Here is a 20,744-nt window from a genome sequence, read left to right on the forward strand (position 1 = left end):
GATCATTTAGAGATATCTAAAAAATGCAAATTGAATTGCAGATATCTCAAACTAACTCGATTTCAAGATATCTCAAATTCAATTTTTGATGTCTCAAATTGACTTCCTGTGAAAATGTTCTATGTTTTGAATGGACTTCCGGCCCATTTCAAGATATCTCAAACTAGACAGGAAATCAATTTGAGATATCTCAAATTCTAGATATCTCTGTGTTAAAATTAGAGGATAAGTTACTCCCAGACCCAAAACCTTATCTGGAGCTCTGGGTCACATTATTATAGTTTTTAATTTAACGATAGCTCTTTTTTTGTTTATTACCCACCTTCAACATCCTTATCAGTTTCCTTAATTACACTTTATTATTAGATCTTCACTTTGGATCATCTCCAAAAGTAAAACACTGAAGCAGTGCATTTCTCTTCTCCATCTCATTCACACCTCCCTGTGTGCTGCCCCTTAAAGAGGAAGCATCTTATTGCCATGCACCACTTCAGCTTTGTATCCCAGATCTCCTGCCTGTTATTGTGGACATTACTGGTATATCTAGGATACAAAGTCACAGTCCTGACTGAATCTTTTATTATAGAGGAACTACCAATAACATAAATAATGAGGTCAAAATATTAATTAGGTTTAAAAAAAAAGCATCAGCAATTTAGATACATTCTGGATTAATTGTATGTACAGTATTACATATGCATACAGAAACTGCACATTTACCTTCAGTAGTTAGAAATCATTTCTATTAAAAACTAGCTTCACTGAAGATGCACAGTAGTATGTGTTCACACTATCACATACTGTACTCGTGATGTCTTTGTAACTCCACTATATAAAGTTTGGATCAAGCATCAGTCATGTAGATTGCTCTTTGGACTGCTCCCCTGGAAACCTTTCTTATTAGACTGCTGTGAACTGGTTCATAATTCACCCTGCTGGAATTGAAAGTGTGAAAAGAGACTTGGGCAGAAAGAAATAAAGGCAACATTGAAGCCACAGTGATAAATACAATGCAAAAGCCTATATTTTGGGGACAAAATACAGTCACACTGTTTTGGGTCTTTGCAATATGTACCCGATACCAAGCGTTCACCATCATGATAAACAAACTGCAAACAGAGAGTTAGAAGACATAGAACAACAAACAAATAACTAAATTATATTTCCAGTTTCTTTATCTACATTGTTTTTCCTTGTCTTACTCCTAAAATAAATCTGTAACATACCCAATCATTCATAATAACAATACATTGGAACAGTTGCAACTCCATTAACAGAATCATTTGTTGTATGATACACACTTTGGCAAATGCCTTGATAGTAATACATCAAATTTGTAAAACCCTGTTTAGCACCATTTTATAAGAAACACTAATGGCAAACAGACAGTTCGGGATACAATGACAGATCTTTATGATATACTTCTTTTAAGTGATAAAAATAAAGAGACAGCTGATCTATGTTTATGTCTTCTGATGAACCGTTCCCCTCTTGCATTACATGGCTCATTACATTAATAACACTTCCAGTTTCTCTTACAAAACAAGTTTCTAAAATATGGGAATAATTGGGATAGGAACAAGCTTGTCACCACTAATACCAAAAAAAATAAACAATATTTCTTATAAAACCCCAACCCCTACTGAGCCCTTTCCCACACAACCAAAAGCTTTACCAAAATTCTAATGGTCAGGCTCCAATATAATAGACTAACTGATTAAGACAGGGCTTACATTTATTAGTGTTATAGCAAAAGGAGAAAGTCTTCTTAAGAGAGGACTCAAACCATAGTCACTCCAAAGGTACATGCTAAAACAGTACGGTACCAAAGAGTTTTAGGCCATTTAAAAATCCTGGTTTATCATTATAATCTGCATTGACTTTTATGGAGGCACAATAGTAGGGGAGGCAAGATAAACAAGTATTCTGCCACTGTACTGGAAACTTAATGGGTAAGTAGCGGGTTTTGGAAAAATATAGCATTACACATCCACACGTGCTGCAACTGTTTAAATAAGGTACCTGTCATTTAAATTACAGGTCCGTTATTTAAACAGTTGTAGCAACAAATGGGGACTTGTAACACTTTATTTTTCTGAACCCCACTACTTACTTTTTAAGTCTCTTCTAAATTGAATTAATTAAAAAAAGTATAGTTTTTCAAACTCAGGCTACAATCTATTTTCAAAACAAGTTGTAGGCATCTGTGTAGATTCACAGGTGTTGCAGCCATTAGGGCTGGCTGGATTTAGAGATTTGGATTTAGATATTTTGTAAATGGACTTTACAATTCCAAGTGATAACGTACAATGGCCTATTTTTAAAGTAATGACTGCATCTAGCTATGTCTATATAGATTTTGTTTAGCCTTAAATTGCAATATCACAACAATGTTTACTTGTGTCATAAGTCCACTTGCCAATCTGCCCAATTGCACTAATTGAAATGGTAATAAAACATGTTGCATTACGCTTTTCCATATCAGTCCAAAGTTGTGCATAAGCAATTTATTACAGCTGAGGATAACAATGTCTAATTATATCAAATGATCTCCTTACAATAACTAAAGATCAGTTACACTTTTGTGGCACTTTTTTTGTGCTGCCTCAATCATTTTTGAATTACTATTTTTGTATGCCGTTTAATTTCTGTATGTAGCTTTGGATAAAAGCGCCTGCTAAATAATTAAATAATAATCATGATGTAATCTGCCTGATAACGAGAATACTAGTGCAAGTGAAATGCCATTTTGGAGCAACTGGGAGCCAAGACTGTACTGCCTTTTAACCAGTCCTGTGGTATAGAGGTCTGGCTTATAACAAGGTAGCTCTGTTCTGTAATTCTGCTCTTTACTACTAAAGTTATGAATACATTAGAAACCACATCGATCATTCTTATTGATACATGTACTAATCAACGGAGGAGGAATACTTAAGAGTTCAGCTGAATTAATTACAATTAAACCAGGCATGAAAACATTTGCTGTCAGGCTTAATGGGCAACCAAATCTTAATACAGTAGTCCTCAAACAAAACTGTAGTGATAGCGCAGCAATAGGATTTACACACGTGAATAATTATATATATATATATATATATATATATATATATATATATATATACACACACACACATACATAGGGTGATTAGAAAGTAAGTTTACCACATCAATGCACCATATCATTCATGTGGTAAACTTTCTAATCACTCTGTATATCTCCAATACGGTGACCAAAAGAAAAAAAAAAAAAAAGCAATAGAGATTAATTAGAAACATAAATGGTACACTTAACAAATTCTCTAAGTATACCAAACTTGACACTGGTGTTCATTTTCTATTAAACAGCAGCAGTAATGCAGGGATGACGAGCATGCACACTACAGTATAGTCTACGGGAATTGCATGATTGTGCAGCATTTGCGTTAAAATCAAAAGATACATGAATAAATTAAGCAATTATCTACTGTTATTTTTGTTTGTTCACTGTGCTTGTAGATTTTTATGGTCAGTCATTAGAAAACGGGAATAGGGTGTGCTCTGATGGGGGGGGGGGGGGGGTCTTGTTCAGGCAATACAAAGTATATGGTTCTTCCTGTACAATTCCACCACTGCACTTGAAATCCAAATTCTGTGACTATAGCAACATATCTTGCGGAGACAGCCTCTAAAGTGGATAGCTGTTCTGTGTTAGGAAACCATTTTAAAAGGTTATCCTATTGTATGCAAATATTCCAGTACCTAAATTATGTACATGGTTTAATAAAAAAAATGCTTAGCCAGTTTGCAGATATGCCTGGGAAAGATACATGCCATACAACAGTGAAACCTGGTAGGCGACACAGACAGCGCCTCTTCTGAAGCATTGTACCAACCGTATCTCCCCCATGGGTATTGTGGCTGCCACCAAATTTCATTGCTCTTTGGCACACTTTCTTTCACATCTGCAGACTATTTAAATCACTTTGCAGGGCTCTGTGCAGTAGCTCTTCTGCTTGACATCATCCAAACAGAAGGAGCTTGCATCAAGTCCCTATACTTTGAGGACAGCATAAAGATGCTGTATCTCAAATTTGAGCTTGTTTGTAAATTAAGCTTGTGTCCAATACACATTTTCTATTTGCAAAGTCATATTAAACACGTATCTCATTCTGGTTTTAATTTATTTATGCAGAAAACTAACATTGATATATATATATATTTGTCTCAGCTGTTGTATGTTGATGAAGTAGCTTTGAAAACGGCTGGAAATACTGAAATCAGACACCCAGTCTAAGCCAATATACTGCCCTGGGATTAATTGATTCCGACTCAAAAGCAGAATTAAACCTGCTAAACAATCGTACGCCTAAGCCTTGAGGATTGATGTTTTAAAATATATACAACATGAGCGATTACAGAAAAAAAAAAAAAAAACCAATAATTGAAGTAATTTTAGTATGTCCATTCATAAAATGTGGATGTAATTAAACATTATTTCCTGTAATCTGCTAAAACTAGAACTACATCCTTTAGAGCCTCAAACACACAATAAAATAAAAATAATTGTGAAACCTCTTGAGTAAGATCTTTCAGGGGAGTTTATAGTGGTTTCCTAACTAGCTCTTTACACAGACATAGTAGCAATTACTACATATTTCAGACCTACAATTGGCCTGGGAACTGTTAACGAGCAAGTGAGCAGCAATGATCCAGGATGATCCAGCACACAAGACCAGTGCCTTTACAGCCCATGCTGAACCTCACCAGGGTGATTTTGGCACCCTAGTGTTCATTACTGACCATTTATTAAAAGCAAAGAGTCTCTCTAGGCATCGGTTGAGTTCCTTTTTTTTTTTTTTTTTTTTTCCCAACAGAGTTCCTTTAGGGTAGACATTAGGGCATGTTAAAAGTCTTCATTTAAAAGTAAAAACAGCAATCAAAACACCTGCCAAAAAAAGACAGCAATTCAGGCAATCTCATGGAGATCCTGGTCATTCATCAGTATTAAGACTCAAGTCTTGCTGACGACAAGCAACAACTAACTAGTCCCAGCTTAAAATACAGATGCAATCCTGTTACATATAGAAGACTGACTGTCTTTAAAATGTGTATTTGTACTGCACATGTATAACTATACACATACAGGATATTGGTATAGAGCAGTGTGTGACGGGGCTCAGACGGAGAACTCGGCTCCCCCTTTTCTTGTCCTGGAAAGCAGGCGTCGCAGTCTCAGGCCAGCGAAGGGGTTGATCCAGAGTAGGGAGGGCTGGCCCCCGAACACCGTTCTCATGCCCTCCCAGCGCACCCGCCGCTCCCAGGTGGGCTTCTCGTTCTTCAGCCTTTCGATTTCCTGAAAAGCAAACAAGCAGCCTATTAAAACAGCGCAAAACTACATCAATACGGGTTTCATTCATTACCGAATAACCTTCTGCTTGAGTATTTATACAGTGGGGCTTGTACGTATCAACACCCTGTGGTTTCAGAGAGTCAATCATTGAGCTGGTATTAAAGGTACTGTTACTAAATATTCTCTCCTCCTCGCACCAGACACATGGCGAGCGAGCAACGAGAGCGAGTGAAAAATGATTTACTGCTATCGATGGAAAGTTGCAACGGCCAAGACACTGAAACGGTAATAGATTTAATTGTCACGTTTGGTGTGAGGAAAATCACTTTCCTAACCATGCATCCTGTGTAAGGAGGGTTATCACATTAAACATACCAATAGTATATTTAGTAAAGAAAAATAAAAGTGGGACTCAGTGTGGTTTAGGTTAGGAACAAATTATTTTTAGAATATCCCCCCAAATAAAAAGTAGATCACCATGACCTACATCTGACTTCTGCAAAAAGTCATCTAGAAGCTTTGATGAAGTCTGGTGAATATTGTTTGCCACTCTTCTGAAGCATCGCTCGACCAGAATCAGAACTGGAGACATTCTGGGCTCTGGACCAAAAACCTTGATGGATCCACCCCAGTGTTGAAACATTTATTGAAAAATCAACATTTATTGCATGATTTCAATAGATTGTGGCAATACAACTGGGCACCGCTGTAGAGGACGAGTGATTAAAATGACATTTTTAAGTTGGTTAACTATTCTTGGGCATATAATTGATGTTAAGAGAAATTCTGCATTATTATGAAGGCAGATTAAGCATACTGCCTTTTGAAAAGTTGCTTGAACTGCTAAAGCCTTTGTAACTTTGCTGTGGATTTCTAACCCACCCAAAGGCATCTCGTCTTGCCTTCGCAACTTATGTTTTCTTAATGATAAAGCACTGAGAGCTTAGTAGGGTTATAACATGAGGCATTATTCTTATGTAGTTCAAGTAACCTTGCCACCAATGCCACTTATAATAGAAAATACTCTGAGCCAATAAGAAACATTGGGCAGTGCTAAAATGCACAGGAGCTATTAGGAAAACAGCTCTTTGTCACGGCTGATCAAAGCCACTGCCATCCAGGTCTTGTTCCAGCAATATCTCAAATTAGACATTTGCATTTGCACTACCATAGCCTATCAAGCCATAAAGCATGAATAAGTAGGTATCTATGAGCTATATGGTCTGAAAAACTTCAAGAATGTATGATAAAGAATGCCTTTACCAAGTTTAATCACAATTCAGTGACCTGGTATTAATTCAAATATAAGTGTGGCATGTAAATGTATGCGACAGTGTGTTCATTATATCCCCAAGTGGGACAATAACAAAAAAATGTTTCTTTTTTTTACCCATATAACTGTCTATCATTTATTGTGTCCCTCCGCTGTCAAGCATTAGGAATTAAACTTACACAATTATTGTATAGATACGGAAGTCACTTTAATAACAGCATTATCATATTTCACCTGTTCATAGAATTACATTTTACTTGTGGCCTTAAATCACATTTAATTCAGGTAATTTGAATTGATTTTATACATTTCCCTTTATAGTGCGTTTGCAATCATTCCGAGTGGTTCTGGATTATGTTGCTTCAATATTGAGTTACAGGATTATCCTTTTTACTCTCTATCTGTCTTAACTGGGCTCTGAGCTCGCCTTGAGCTTGCCTGGACAATCAAGACTGCCTGGCTTTGAGCAATCTTCCCTGTTTCTTATTAAAATGACATTTGAAGCTTACTGTTTAAAGCTTTGTGAGGTTCATATGAATTGCTTTGGGTTTAACTATTTTTTTGTTGTTTTAAAAGATTATCTTTATAAATAAAATGTGTTTAGTAAAAACATTAATACTGTTTTTAAGACTAAAAGACTGTAAAATTGTTTTATTGTTAGTTTAACAACTGATGAAGGTACTAGCCAATATGGTTGTCTGCTTGGTTCTTCTAAGTTTTAACTTTTAATCCATGATAGTGCTTGACGTTATAGAATAGTTGTTATTCTTCCTATTCCATATAAGACCTGACCTTCTCACCCTTTCCACACAACATTGCTCTACTCCAATAAAAGGACAGCGGTCGGCTAAATCCATTTATAAAACTACATGATAACAAGAGCACTCATCCACTGGGACCTACACAATGCATTACAGTATCCTTCTGTTGCCTCTGTTTTAGCACTACAAAGCAATCTCAATCTAATTTCCAGTGAGTTTTTATAGACAGCATGAATTGTATATACACTTCAGCCTCAAAGAGTTTGACTATGCTCTCATTACAAGGCAATGTTTTAATGCTACTGCACTCTTTGTCAGTCTCTGTTCTTTACTGTATACTCCAATTATGTCTTATTTTAACATTGCCTTACAATACGTTTGCTTGTTCTAGCAGTACATCTGATCCATAAACAGTGCACTCTCACTGTATGAAGAAGGTTGTTAGTTTCTTTTTAAGATATGATGTTAGTGCATGTGTCCTAGTCTGCACTAGTCCTTTATTATGAGATTAGGTACAGCAGGGACAGTAGAATCTTACCAATACTGCCCCAGCAATGAACTGTACTGGGAGAGAATGTTGGGGTTTGTATATTTAGTGCTCATGAAAGGAGAGGGACAATGGGCCCTATTTTCCTTTGTGCACAAATTATTGGTTTAGTTTCGTTTTCCCATTTACTCTTAAATTACATGTATTTTCATATTGCATGTTCCTTAAGCTGGGGTGTCTAATTTAAACTAGTCAGGCACAGTGCTAGCAGATGCCAGGATAGCCAAATTGAGCTGAATTGTGGATATTTCGTGATATGGTCAAATATCCACCAAAAACCTCAAACTTCTTTTTCTTGTAGCCTGAATCAGATTTGAAACAGGCCTCTAGAGACAAAAGGTATGAGATGCTATTGAATTCGCTCTGTGTCTAGCAGAATATCAGAGGAATAGTTATGAACTGGGTGATGCCATTTCATTCTGTTTTCTATTTATTACAGAACTCCGTCAAGCCACAATATGGCTTATTTAGAAACAAGCCATTTCATACCTGCAACACTATGTATAAAAAATCATATCCTACCCACTAACCTGAGTCTGTGTCCATTTACAACTTTCTTTTGAAAGCACTTGAAATAGTGACTTCACTTTTATTTTATTTTTTTTAAAGATGTTGATTTAGTCACCTCTAACTTCTTTCTTCCAAGCTAAATTGGTCCAGTTCCCTCATCCTCTTCATTATTTATGATTTTAGCCATTAGATTAGTCTAGTTTCCCATAGTTGGACTCTCTCCAAAGCCACAATATAATTTCTACAGTATGGGGACCAAAACTGAAAGCAGTATTCTAAGTGTTGTCTCACCAGTACATTTCATAGCAAACATTCCACTGGTTTGTATGCAGCACTCTTAACATAATATTTTTTTTTGCCACTTCTGCCAAATTCTGAATGGTCACCTACAGCTTACTAATTATTGTTTTTGTGTGACATCACAGGCACATTGACACAAAACAACTGCTCTCGGGTTCCGAAACATTCCCAGAGAACTCCGAGGGCTCACAGCACATAAAAATATTTCAAACCATAAAGTGGCTTTTTTCAGACAATCCTATTTTGGGTAATAAAACTTTATGATGAAAGTTAATGATGCCAAACATTATAGGCACTGCAGTAATCCTGGCCAAGAAGAAAGACATAATTTTACCTCAAACATGTCTTTATTATATTGCAATTTCTAAATGCAACTTTCAGTTTGTACTTTTCAAATGAGCAATATTCAGGTTTTTTTTCTCATTAATTTCTCCATATGAAATGAACCTTTGACAAGTTTCTAAATCAAGAGTGAAAAAACAGTCACAAAACCACACATAAGTCATGCAGCGGTGGCCTACCTACCACAGACATATGTAATGTAGGTTAGATCAGCCAAAGTATCTTATATTAGGAATCTTGCTCCAAAGTGGCACTGGCACTTGCTTCTACAAAGACACTCTGGCTGGTCTAGTCCATACCTGTCTATCTATGGCAGGCAATTAGAACTGAAAAGTAGCCCATGTACTCAGGTGAAAGCATCCTAATAAAGACTTAAAAAAAAACAATATTTGAGTAATCGCAGTAAAAAAAATATATATATATATATATATTTGACTTGTTTAAGAAAGTTATTACCTTAGAAGCCCATGCTAAAAACATCAGCTCTGCAGGTGTTACATGTACAATGTTAGCATTTCAAGCAGGCAATCCCCTTTGAATTTTTGCTTTCTGAATCATCGCATAGCTGGATGATGCCACACAGCGTTTGGTTCAGACAGACATTGTGAACGCTGGATTTCAATAGGGAAAGCAGCATGTGTCTTTACAGCTGAAATTAACTTTGGGTAATTTAAACAAACTGTGAACAAGGTCTCTCTGCTGATAAAGCAAGTGCGCACTAAACCATTCAACAGTAAACAGCTTCAAATGTAGTGCAATTCTTTATTGATTCCCCACCTGTTCTCTATATAAGGGTAAATAAAAAGTCATGCAACATACCAGTAATGGTGTCTTTAATTCCTTTTTAGGCAACACATTCCAATTTAAATGTTAGATCGTGTTCAACACCTCATTTCAGGCACGCTCAAAACGCGTTTGTGAGAACAAGGACATCCATTTGAGAATTTGGTATAACAGATGTAACAATCCCTATGTGTTATAAAATGTATTGGTTCCCCCCTGTGTTGAATGGAATAAGGAAGTCTGTCAATAGAAGACACTTGGGATTGTCCATGAAGGTTCAAAGACAGCTCAGAGTCAGGGAAAGACAGATTCTGTTGCTCAATACTGGAGCAACAGAACTCAGAACTGCTCAGAATGATTGCATACATCGGAAGGGAAACATTACAACTTGAAATTATATGTGAAGCTATTTAACTAGCAGGAGTTATTCGCAAAACTTTGTAACTTTTTTTTAAAGGCCGAAATAATTACTCTTACCTTCATTACAAACACTGAGAGAAGTCAGCCAAGCAGGAGATAGGGTTTAGAGAATACGACCCAATGTAACAAAACAAGGAACTATATTGTAGTGTAAAACAGTGGAGATAGTGGGACAATGCAGCTTTAAAGATAAGCTACAGGGAGCAGACATGATGGACATACCGTTTCGTCATTGCAGATGGAGTGGATTTGAGTTCCGAACATCACGGCTGTGAAGGTGAGGAAGAGTAGCGCCTCCAGGCAGAGGAAGATCAGCAGGATCACCGCTGCCGGGGGGGAGAAGTCGCTGCATTCTGGAGGCAAACCAAACGCAGGGACAGCCATTGTATTAATATGGGTACTACTGCAGTCAAAGACCTTCCAGCAGCCTATTCTGTACTGTCAACAATACCGAAATGCTACACAGAATCATTCATAAATCAGGGTTACTAGCTCTCTTTCCAAGCTCCATTTTAGTTTGAAGGGATAAACAAACTGTGCACCTCCATATTCTTATGGTCAAGACCTACCCAAGACCCTGACTGATTTGAAAGACGTGGCCCTAACCTTAAAGGGGTTATAGCTAACAAAATACGAACACAAAATCTTACCAGTGGCACACTTTCATCTACTATATAGGTCTCGTGTGTAGTTTTGAAAGAAACACATGTTCTAGAAAACAGTTATTTTAATAAATAAAAAAAGGCAGCCTTAAAATTATTTTGACATTGTCCTTGTCCCTTCAAATCATTATTTCCTGTCATCAACCAATCAGCTATTTTCACCAATGACTGACATGCTCTGCAGTCAGTATCATGCTTTGACCCGAAAACACAGCTGAAATGAAACTCTAACGGTCAACCTGATATTACAGAACTTAGAACTTTCTTTATCCTAGTATAGTACTAGGTATACATTTTTTTTTAATGAGACTACATGTTATAACATGCGGTACTCTCAAAAATACACATTTAAGACCTATATAGCGAATGGAAATGCATGACAGGTACTAGAAATTGAATATCTACATCTACACAGAAACAACAAGGCTGAATAAAAAGTTCCACATGCCAAGATGACTCAAACCGGTTCTCTGACAATTCAAGCAATATACAGTATAGGAGTGTCTAAGACGTGTGATCAGGAATTGATATAAATCTCTGTCTGAAAGCACCACACCACAACTATTTGAACTCAGCCAGCAATATTGGGTTAGTAAGATAATTTTCAAAATCTGTGTCCTTTTAAAGCAATTCAAGAGGCATATCCATGCAGCTGGGATTTTAAAGCCTGAACAGCACCACTACAAAAGCCCCGCTTGTAAAAGTGCCACCGAACCCTCTGCCACCAAGTATCCCTGGAGCTGACAAAGATGACCAGGTCAGATACTCACCTGTCCACTGGTCTTTGACACAGGTGAAAAACTGAAAGCCGGCTAAGATGAGGGCATGAGCAGAGATGATTGATATATACATCTGCAGAGAGAAAACACAAAACGAGAGACATCAGGAATCTGCGCTTCCTCCACGAGAAACGACAATAGTACTAATAAAAAACAGAACAGCTTTTGATCTGCCCATCAATGACAAAGCATACATTTCAATAATGAGATATTGTGAGCAAAACAAATGTATCTCAATGAATAAATACAATTATTGCATCACGAGCAAACTGATAAAGATTTTTTTGGTTTGTTTTGGAAGTCTAAACGAGGTAGAACTGGATCAAATCGAAAAGTTTCCTTTGAAATATAATTGTAGCAGGCGATTAGAACAAACCCACCTGGATATTGTTGTATTAAGGATTGAAACTAGTTCATTTTAAATACAGGGTTATATACAATCATTTTGAAGACACCGAAAATACTTTGTCGAAACATTTGTCATTGAATTGAAGTATTTCTAAATTCCTCACTGTTGGGTGTTTAATAGTTCTGGATGTTAAATACAAGTAATAAGCTAAGAAATACTTACTGTGAAGAGTACAAAGAATTTCTGATTGTTTTCCCCAACGCAGTTGTTTACCCAGGGACAGTGGTGATCCATCTTTCGAATACATCTCTTGCAAATACTGTTTCAGAGAAAGCAAATTCCAATAAATAAAATACATAAACCAACCTATCTCATCTTTATTGTCTCATGAACCATTTGGGCAAGGGATGCTTAATATTTTCCTTTCACTATTTAACTCTTTCCAAACTAAGTCAATGTAATGAAAAGACTTACATAACTAATTACATAGTTTAAGTGTCCTATGTATATGTCTATCTATATATTAGATGCAGTGGAGTCCTCTGTAGTGTTGAAAGAGTTTTTTCAATATATGAATGGAAAGCTTAGAGAATCCAACAACATGTTCTATTTCTTGTTCTATGTTCTACTTCTTCAGCAGGCCCAGTTCTTGTAGAGATGTAGGTTTGTTTAGTATTCTGTGTTTAGTCTGTTTAATAAATCAGGTCCAATATGCTCCAATATGCAGGTGAGGGACAGTGAGATTCTTGTCTTTCTTTACCTGCAGTGGTGCGCCCTCTCAGGTTTTATACTGCAGCACTTGGGGCACTTATAGATCACCTCTCCTGGCTTTAGCTGCAGGCTGTCCATGTACTCTTTAGTGGCATTCCCCTTTGGCACAGCTCCCTGGAAGAGAATTAAACAGATAATACAAGGAGCATACAGAGCAGGAGTAGAAACCAAGCCTGATCCCTTCTACAGCACCAGAGTGGTCTTAAAATGACAACCATAGGCATCTTTTCCCCCCACTGTACCAGAGAAGTGTTTTCTCTTAGATTAGAACAGTTTCATGGTTTTTTATGTCTATTGTTTACCAGGGAAACAAAAAGGTTAAATACATTTTTGTGGTTGGTGTTTTTTGCTAGTTTTTCAGATTTTTCAAATACCAAACTTAAACTGCTACTTCCTGTTACCCACCAAAGTAAAGCCTTAAAGCCAGCCTTCATATACCAAGCATGGTACTGTACATGAACAATGTGAACATCCCTTATTACTGTAAAATAAGAAATGTGTATCACTTCTTTAATAAAGAGTTTATATTGAGCTGGCTTGGTAAGTGTTTATTGCACCCATACCAGTGTGTAGCTTGCTTTGCAGTAATTTAATGTTTTCTAATACCTAAAATCAGAGGTGGTATTTGCCATTTCTATTGCTTAAAGTAGTACTGGAATAAATAAGAACTTCTATATTGTGCAAAACGCAGCAAGCCTCAAATATTTTGTACATTAAGGGCAATATTGAAACATATCTCCAGATTGGTCTGAATCACATTTCAAGAAACATCCAACTCTCCAAACATATTTTGGGGTCTTTGTCTCTGCCTGTTGACAAGAATCTTGGCCACAAAAGGGTTAAGCATAGCAATTTCTGCTACCAAAACTCCCTTGTTATTAGTTGCTGGGAGATACAGTATGTATACAGTAAGAGAGACCTGTGTGTGTACATGTGTAAATAAATAAACCAAGCAAAAATCAGCTATTTAATTATCAGCAAAGCACCACAATGTAAAAAAGTCACGAATTAGATGTGGGGTAAAATTTATTTCAGGAAACCATTTCTTAATTACACTGACTAAGACATGCTTTAATGGTTGGAACAAGTCCTGCACCGATTTCAAGGTATGAGAAGAAAGCACTCAAATTTCCTATACTCTCATACAGTTACTTACAGGGTCTGTCAGCATTGTCCGGAGGTGGGACGTGAGGGCTAGCACTGCCAGGAAGTTGAAAGCAACTCCATTGATCAAGGCGTACCAAAAGTTCTTGGAAGGCAACAGCATGACAAAAGTCACCACAAAGTCTGCGTAGAGGACCAGGAACCAGGTGATGAACGCGCAGACCAAGCCACAGCCGTCCCGGATGAACCAGATCCGGTCGGGTAGCTCGCTCTCGGAGGACGGCCCATCAAAGTCCTCCTCGTTGTTGAGAAGGGGGTGGTGCTCCACATCCCGGAGCCGGTGACCTGAAGACTGCATCGTCCCTCACTGCTGCCTGCTAAGAGAGTCAACTGCAACTTCAAAACACTCATTTGTGAAATTCCTGTGTTAGACTTGTTAGTAAGTTAGATTACCTACATTAGAGCACAGTTCTAACAGATGAGGACTGGTGATAATATTGATAAGGCTGGATACATCTTGACAATGCCCAGTTGCAGATTGAATTGTCTGGTTTAAGACTGAACTGAAGCGGTGTCAACCCCAAGATGGATACTGATACGAGATACATTTTTACAAACTGGTTTCATGGTGCTGATGGAGCTTTAGCATTACTCAAGAAGACCAAGGTTTAGGAACACTAATGAAGGAATCAACATAAAGTATCAAGTCTCAAAGAACAAGCAAATGAAATAACTTGTGTTCACAATCTGAAATGGTGAGCCATCTACTGAATTGGCAAGGAGTGACCCTTATGTAATGCTAATAAGTCGAGTGCATAGAGAACATGATTAAGTGATATTGTATCGTTGGTAGATCTCCAGTGGTGCCCTCTGAAATATTTTGTTGATTAATTTACACATATTTTGTTCAAACATTTTACCATATGATGGAAAGTGAGGTCATCTCTCATATCATGTGGTGATAATGATAGGTGGTCTAACTGATCTCAAAAACTGTTACTTTACTGCGTAATAGTTAATATTAATATTTATAGTTAAAACTTCAAAAGAAGCGACAGTAAGAATTCAGGTTTGGTCAAACTCCTGTGGATAAAACCCCACCACCACCAGAATATAAATATCATGCATGATCCTAATGGCAGAAGGCTCAACTCCAGTTTCAATTGTTCAACATACCAAACTGTGCTACCACTGCAATGTGATATCACTCATTGTGTGCCCTATAGAAATATAGACTGCAGAAAAAGGCTGGCCCTTGATCAGTTATGTAGTGGCAATTTAATATAGGCTGCCATTATTAGACACCAAGCCTATAATACAATTTCTCAAAAGAAACTTAGAAAACAATAGAAACCCAAACCTCCAATCCGGTATTTCACAAACTGATTATATACAGTATTCTAATAAAGAAAACTTGACTGTTTGAAATGCATTGGGCCAACGCTGGCTATTTTTTGTTCTCACTAATACAAGCCCTAATCACATGAAAAATACTGTACTTAACATTTACGTGCTTGTATTGATCTGAATTGCATAGTCATCTCCAGTATTATGTGGGTAAATGCAAGGATGCATTTTATTAACCTGAAGCTTAATTCAACGCGAATATCAGCATTTTCAAGATCAATAGTACCAGTTCTGAGAGAGAGAGAGAGAGAGAGAGAGAGAGAGAGAGAGAGAGAGAGAGAGAGAGAGAGATGCATTCACTGCTTTACAGTGGATAGCATCTGATGACAAAAGTGTTAGTACAACCTCTTGTCACTTCATTATGTGTATGCTTTTATGGTCTTCAGTAGTATCTCCAATTTAGGTCATTATAATATAACCTGTATAAATTTAGAAAATATATTTCTTGTGCGATTGTGTTTTTTTAGCCCTATAGTCAAAACTATCATTTGTTTATGCCTATTGCTATCCCATGTTCAGTAACAGCTATAATATGTACACTTTGTGTATCTGTTAAAATGGTCGTATTCCCTTTAAAAAAAGGTTAAAAGCCCTTGCCGAGACATGCCGATCTAGAATTACATTGAAGAGTGAAACCTGTATTGATTTTCTGTTAAAAAAAAAAGAAACTGCAGTATTCATTTCTGTACAACTACTGCTTGGCTGTGGAGTCTTTACAACAGCTTTTCAGGGTTTCAAACCAATACAAGAAAGGGATTGTTTAGTTTTTGCAAAACACCACTCATGAGGCCTGTTTTTTTTTTTTTAAATGCATTACTACACCTCTCAGAAATGTATAATGCTTACCTACACTTTACCATACTTTCACTATGCTTTATTACACATTGCTAGGCTTTCTACATGGGAGACTTTTATAAGAGTAACAACTAGATTTTATAAATCTGAGTGTCATCTTGTATATAAATACTGTACTACAATTCTAATTTTATTAGCTAACTTAAAAGGTTTGAGTTAAATATCTGGATTCTTCTAATAACTTCAGTCAAGAATAATGACAGCCTGTATCCTGAGTAAACAGAAAGGCAAGTTGTAGGTATTTTGCAGGTAGAATAAAGTTTTCAAAGGAGATTTTTACTCATATTTGTGGTTTTATAAAATATTATGCTGTACAAAAATAATCATAAAAAACATGTGATACTATTGCCTTTATATAGGCTAGGCTTTTTGTGATAGCTCCAATAACTTACCTTTCTACATCAATGTTATTCTGACATAGTATCCTTGTATCACGGCTCTTTATTCTGGGGAGTTCTACAGCACTGGATTCAGAACAGGGGATCTAGACAAACAGAAAGACTCATTAGGAGATGAAAGTGCGTCAATCTCTTGTCTTATTCATAACTTTAAAAGACTCAATCTGAAGATACACATAGTCAAAAAGAGATTTAGTGTACTGCAATTAAAAAGCACATAAAGTATGCTTCCAAACCACTACATTAAAACCAGATCTGAAAAGTAAATATAATAAAACAGGATTTGCTACAATGACTAGATTATTCAACATCAATTCTTTCTAATGGCACTTCATGGGTTTGTTTGTTTGTTTTGGTGCGAGTAGGGTTAATGCAATCAAACCCCCTCATTTTTATAAACTATTTGAAACCATATTCAATGAAATTTAAGGTTAATCCATAAAGGGAAAAAAGTCAAGAAAACAAACTGTAGTTTATTCCTTCATCAGTATTATGAGTTAGAATTCCTCAGATGTTATTGTTTTAGTTTATTGGTAATCCAAAAGGAATGTGCGAGTAAATATTTTATCCATAACTTTAAAAAAAAACACAAAACAGGAATATTTCTCAGAATACACCCAATTACTAAGAATAATAATTCCTGTCATCAGCTACAATATTTGTAGCAACAGAAACATTGTATGAAATAAGAAATTGCTCCTGAGAAAAGTGCCAGATTTTCTAGGGTTGTAATTACATGAAATGCATTTTAACAGTTTGTAAACAGCTACTGTTGATTTTTTTTTTTTTTTTAGTTAACCAGCCTCCGTATCTTGTTAACATCCGCCACACATGCAAGTCATTTCTTTCAGTTCGCAAAGACACACAGATTGTCTTACCTTACGCAGCGCGGTGACAGGAGGTACACAGGAACTCTTCATTTTAAATACTGCTTTGTCAACTATTCTGCACACATGCAGCTAGACCCATGGCTGCATCTATTCTAACAACTGCTTATTATCAGATGTGTTCATGCTGGAGGTAGCTAGTAATGCTTCTGTTATCAGTGCAGTTCATGTGCAGTGGAGATGCTACACGAGTTCCTCTGGTCTCACTCAGAAGGGAGTGCTATCTATCACCAAGGTGACACTCTGCTGCCTTTGGGTTCACAGCAGAGCACTTTAAGCATGCATCTGCCAAATGCTTGTACCGAGGCCTAAACCAACACTCCCCATTGAGCAGTACTCATTAATCTTTGTTTGTATTACGGCTGGATAAGATGGTTTGCATTAAGAACCTTGTGGGCTTTTCTTTTGTATTTAATAACTGCATGCCTTATTTAATTGAGCACAGCAAGTATCTGAATAATTTATAAGCACTGTCAGTCTCATGTGTATGCGATATCACAAGGACATCAGGGATATAAATATAGGCAATATCAGATACGGGGAATTACTGTATAAAACATACACACTCATCAATACTATAACAACAAGGCCAAGTTGGCAAACAGCGTTATCAACCATCCAACAGCACCCACAGTGTAAACTGTGTAAGGTGATAAACCATCCAAATTTGAATAAACAAGGCGGCCTGAAGATTCTTCTATTTGAGAATTTGGAGTGTTCATCGCAAGAATCACTAAACAAATCATTTTATTATATTGTAACCTCAAAAGGACCTTAACTTGAGTAACAGCACAAAAAAACAGTATATAGCAATTAATGGTATCCTTTAAAGACTAGGCTTTTTTGGCCTGTCATATGTATTGAATTTATAAGCTTAAAGTCTGTGGAAAAGCTAATACACCATACTCTTCCACTTATTATCATGTAAACACATTAAAAATTGCTAATGGCATCGAACTGCATTTAGACTTGGATCCAACCCTTGCCTCTGGAAAATCGGATACTTTCACACCCTTTGCTGTAAAACAACAAGCACCATTCCCTGCCACGGTACTGTATAAACATACTTCACAGTATAAATACTCTGCTGGCCTATTAAGAATGTTGGAAACATTTGATCCCCCATAGGGAAATTGCTCAAAACATCTGAAAAGATAGTTAATCAGTTCTTCATATGATTTTAATGACCACACAGTCTCACAAGTACACCAAATTGTTTCACTCTGAATGACAGAAACATTATACAGAAGTTCTGCATCCTACATCATTTAGAGAACCACTTCACCTGTGGAACACCTCGTTTAATCAAATTACTTCGATATATCTGAAGGAAAAAATGGGAAACAAATACAGTAATCTCCGCGTATAGGAACACCTCCTAACACTTCGGCTATGTGAACACCCTTGTGGTGAAACTGATTTTTCCCATTGTAAACGCTCCGGCTAAAGGAACAGGAACTTCGCTTAAAAGAGCACCTTTTTGGCACCGCTAGCGATTCGTTAACAACTTATACAGTACCGTTTTGTAACCTGATAACTCATCATCAGACTTAAATTCAAATGGTTTATTCAATATTTTCAAATGTGACTTGTCATCGCGAGAGTGTCTTGAGGCACACCGATTGGTTTATTAAATCTTTCCAGAACCGCTGCATATCATTGCCTCGTTGTGTATTGTGCTTTCCACGAGTGCACCTCATCGATGCAAATTGGCATGTAATCAAACAGTGAAATGCACCGCTGTTTCCCTTGCTACAAAAAGTTGGAAAATGTTTGAGCTCCTGAAAAAAAACCTGAAATCAGAGACAAGACTCCCATTGCATAGCATTTTGATCCATTCCAGATTTTACTACAGGCATGATTAGCCACAATGTACAGGTAACAATCTCAGGTGTGTCCTATTCAACGCATAGTAAAGCCAGGAACGGATCAAACAGCTATGCAACGGGAGTCTTAGTTCCATCCCTGCAGACTTATGCACACTCATACAGTAGCCTTCAGTACATGTAATGAATTAGATTTTATCAGCTCTGCGAAAAATCAGCAATCTTGTAAAAATGCACATAAATACCTGTGTTTTTAAAATATTAAAATGTATTCCAATTTTATATGCATCTTTAAAACTGTTTTTCAGAGTTACAGTCTACATTAACACACCCTTTCAGCAAATCCAAATGGATTACTTGGCCAATGAGAAGAATCACTCTAGAAATAAAGCTAATTACAGATCTTTGTACCCCCTCTTATTTCCTATTCTGAAGCTACCGATCCATTTTCTTTACTAAAACATCTTTATAAATAATATTAGTGACAGATTCATTTGGTCGGTCTGACGATTTAAAAAAAAAAAAAAGAATGTTTGTTCGTAATAAAAAACAGTCACTATTTTGCATTTACTAATCATATTTCAAAAAGGGACTGAACTAAAGTAAACCTGTCATGCAATCGAACATTGATTTTGATCATAATTGCATGTGTGTTCAAATAAATACATACAGTGAGCAGTGTGTAGCACTGACAAATACTGCAATCTACAGTAAATGAAAAACACAACAACGGCATTTACATTTGTCATAAATATTATACCATTACTAACATACATTTAATATAGTATCTTACTTACCGTATAATGTTGGTTTCAATCGTTTTCTTATTTCAGTTGTTTAAAATAAATTGTAACACAATTTGATTGGTTCTGTTGCATATTCCCCCATTGTAAACCTACTCGCACAATATGTACACTACCACTTCCGGAATTCTATTCGGCTGTCTCCGGAATTTATCGGTAATTCGACAGTCGGGTTGACCTAGAACTGTCCGGAAACACTCAAGTATTACCCTGGAAAAAAGAAACGCACCACCAGTCATTATGTATCAAGTCGGTATCAATACAAACAATGCAGTTTAGAAAATTAAATATCGATACTTTTTAATGTTAAGTATAGGCTACATTGCATATAATGACACCCAACACATCTGAGCTGTCGTCAGAAGTAACAGAATCCTTGCTGTCTACAAGTTAACATTCGTCCACTGTTTCTACAGCATTACTATACCATGGAAAAGCACTTGAAATTATGTAAAATTAAATTTAAAAAAATAAAATAAATAAAAACATGAATAACCACGGTGAAGTAAATGTATGATATCAGGAAAGTACTGTTCACGTGCTCGCTACAGCCCCAGATACAAAACAGAAATTCCAAAAGGTGTTTGTGTAATACTGATACCATTGAAAACAAATACACAATGAAGACACAAGTCACA

General features: G+C 36.6%; 1 protein-coding gene across 2 annotated transcripts; it reads right to left on the reverse strand.

Annotated features, from left to right (window-relative positions):
• Positions 1-999: 999 nt before the first annotated feature.
• On the reverse strand, positions 1,000-20,480 carry LOC117425117 (palmitoyltransferase ZDHHC7-like). Of its 2 annotated transcripts, none has more exons than XM_034041805.3 (8): positions 20,101-20,480; positions 16,585-16,676; positions 13,983-14,304; positions 12,816-12,940; positions 12,278-12,374; positions 11,698-11,779; positions 10,488-10,618; positions 1,000-5,332 (listed from the first exon to the last, which is right to left on the reverse strand). In XM_034041805.3, the coding sequence occupies exons 3-8, from the start codon at positions 14,286-14,288 to the stop codon at positions 5,156-5,158; spliced, it is 918 nt and encodes a 305-aa protein (XP_033897696.2). In that variant the 5' UTR covers positions 14,289-14,304; positions 16,585-16,676; positions 20,101-20,480; the 3' UTR covers positions 1,000-5,155. The 2 variants fall into 2 exon arrangements, with proteins under 2 accessions (XP_033897696.2, XP_033897695.2); XM_034041804.3 differs by having other exon boundaries at positions 13,983-14,307; positions 20,101-20,478.
• Between the last annotated feature and the right edge of the window lie 264 nt (positions 20,481-20,744).

Source organism: Acipenser ruthenus, chromosome 20 (genome assembly GCF_902713425.1).
Source record: "Acipenser ruthenus chromosome 20, fAciRut3.2 maternal haplotype, whole genome shotgun sequence".
In the NCBI taxonomy this organism is placed as follows: domain Eukaryota; kingdom Metazoa; phylum Chordata; class Actinopteri; order Acipenseriformes; family Acipenseridae; genus Acipenser; species Acipenser ruthenus.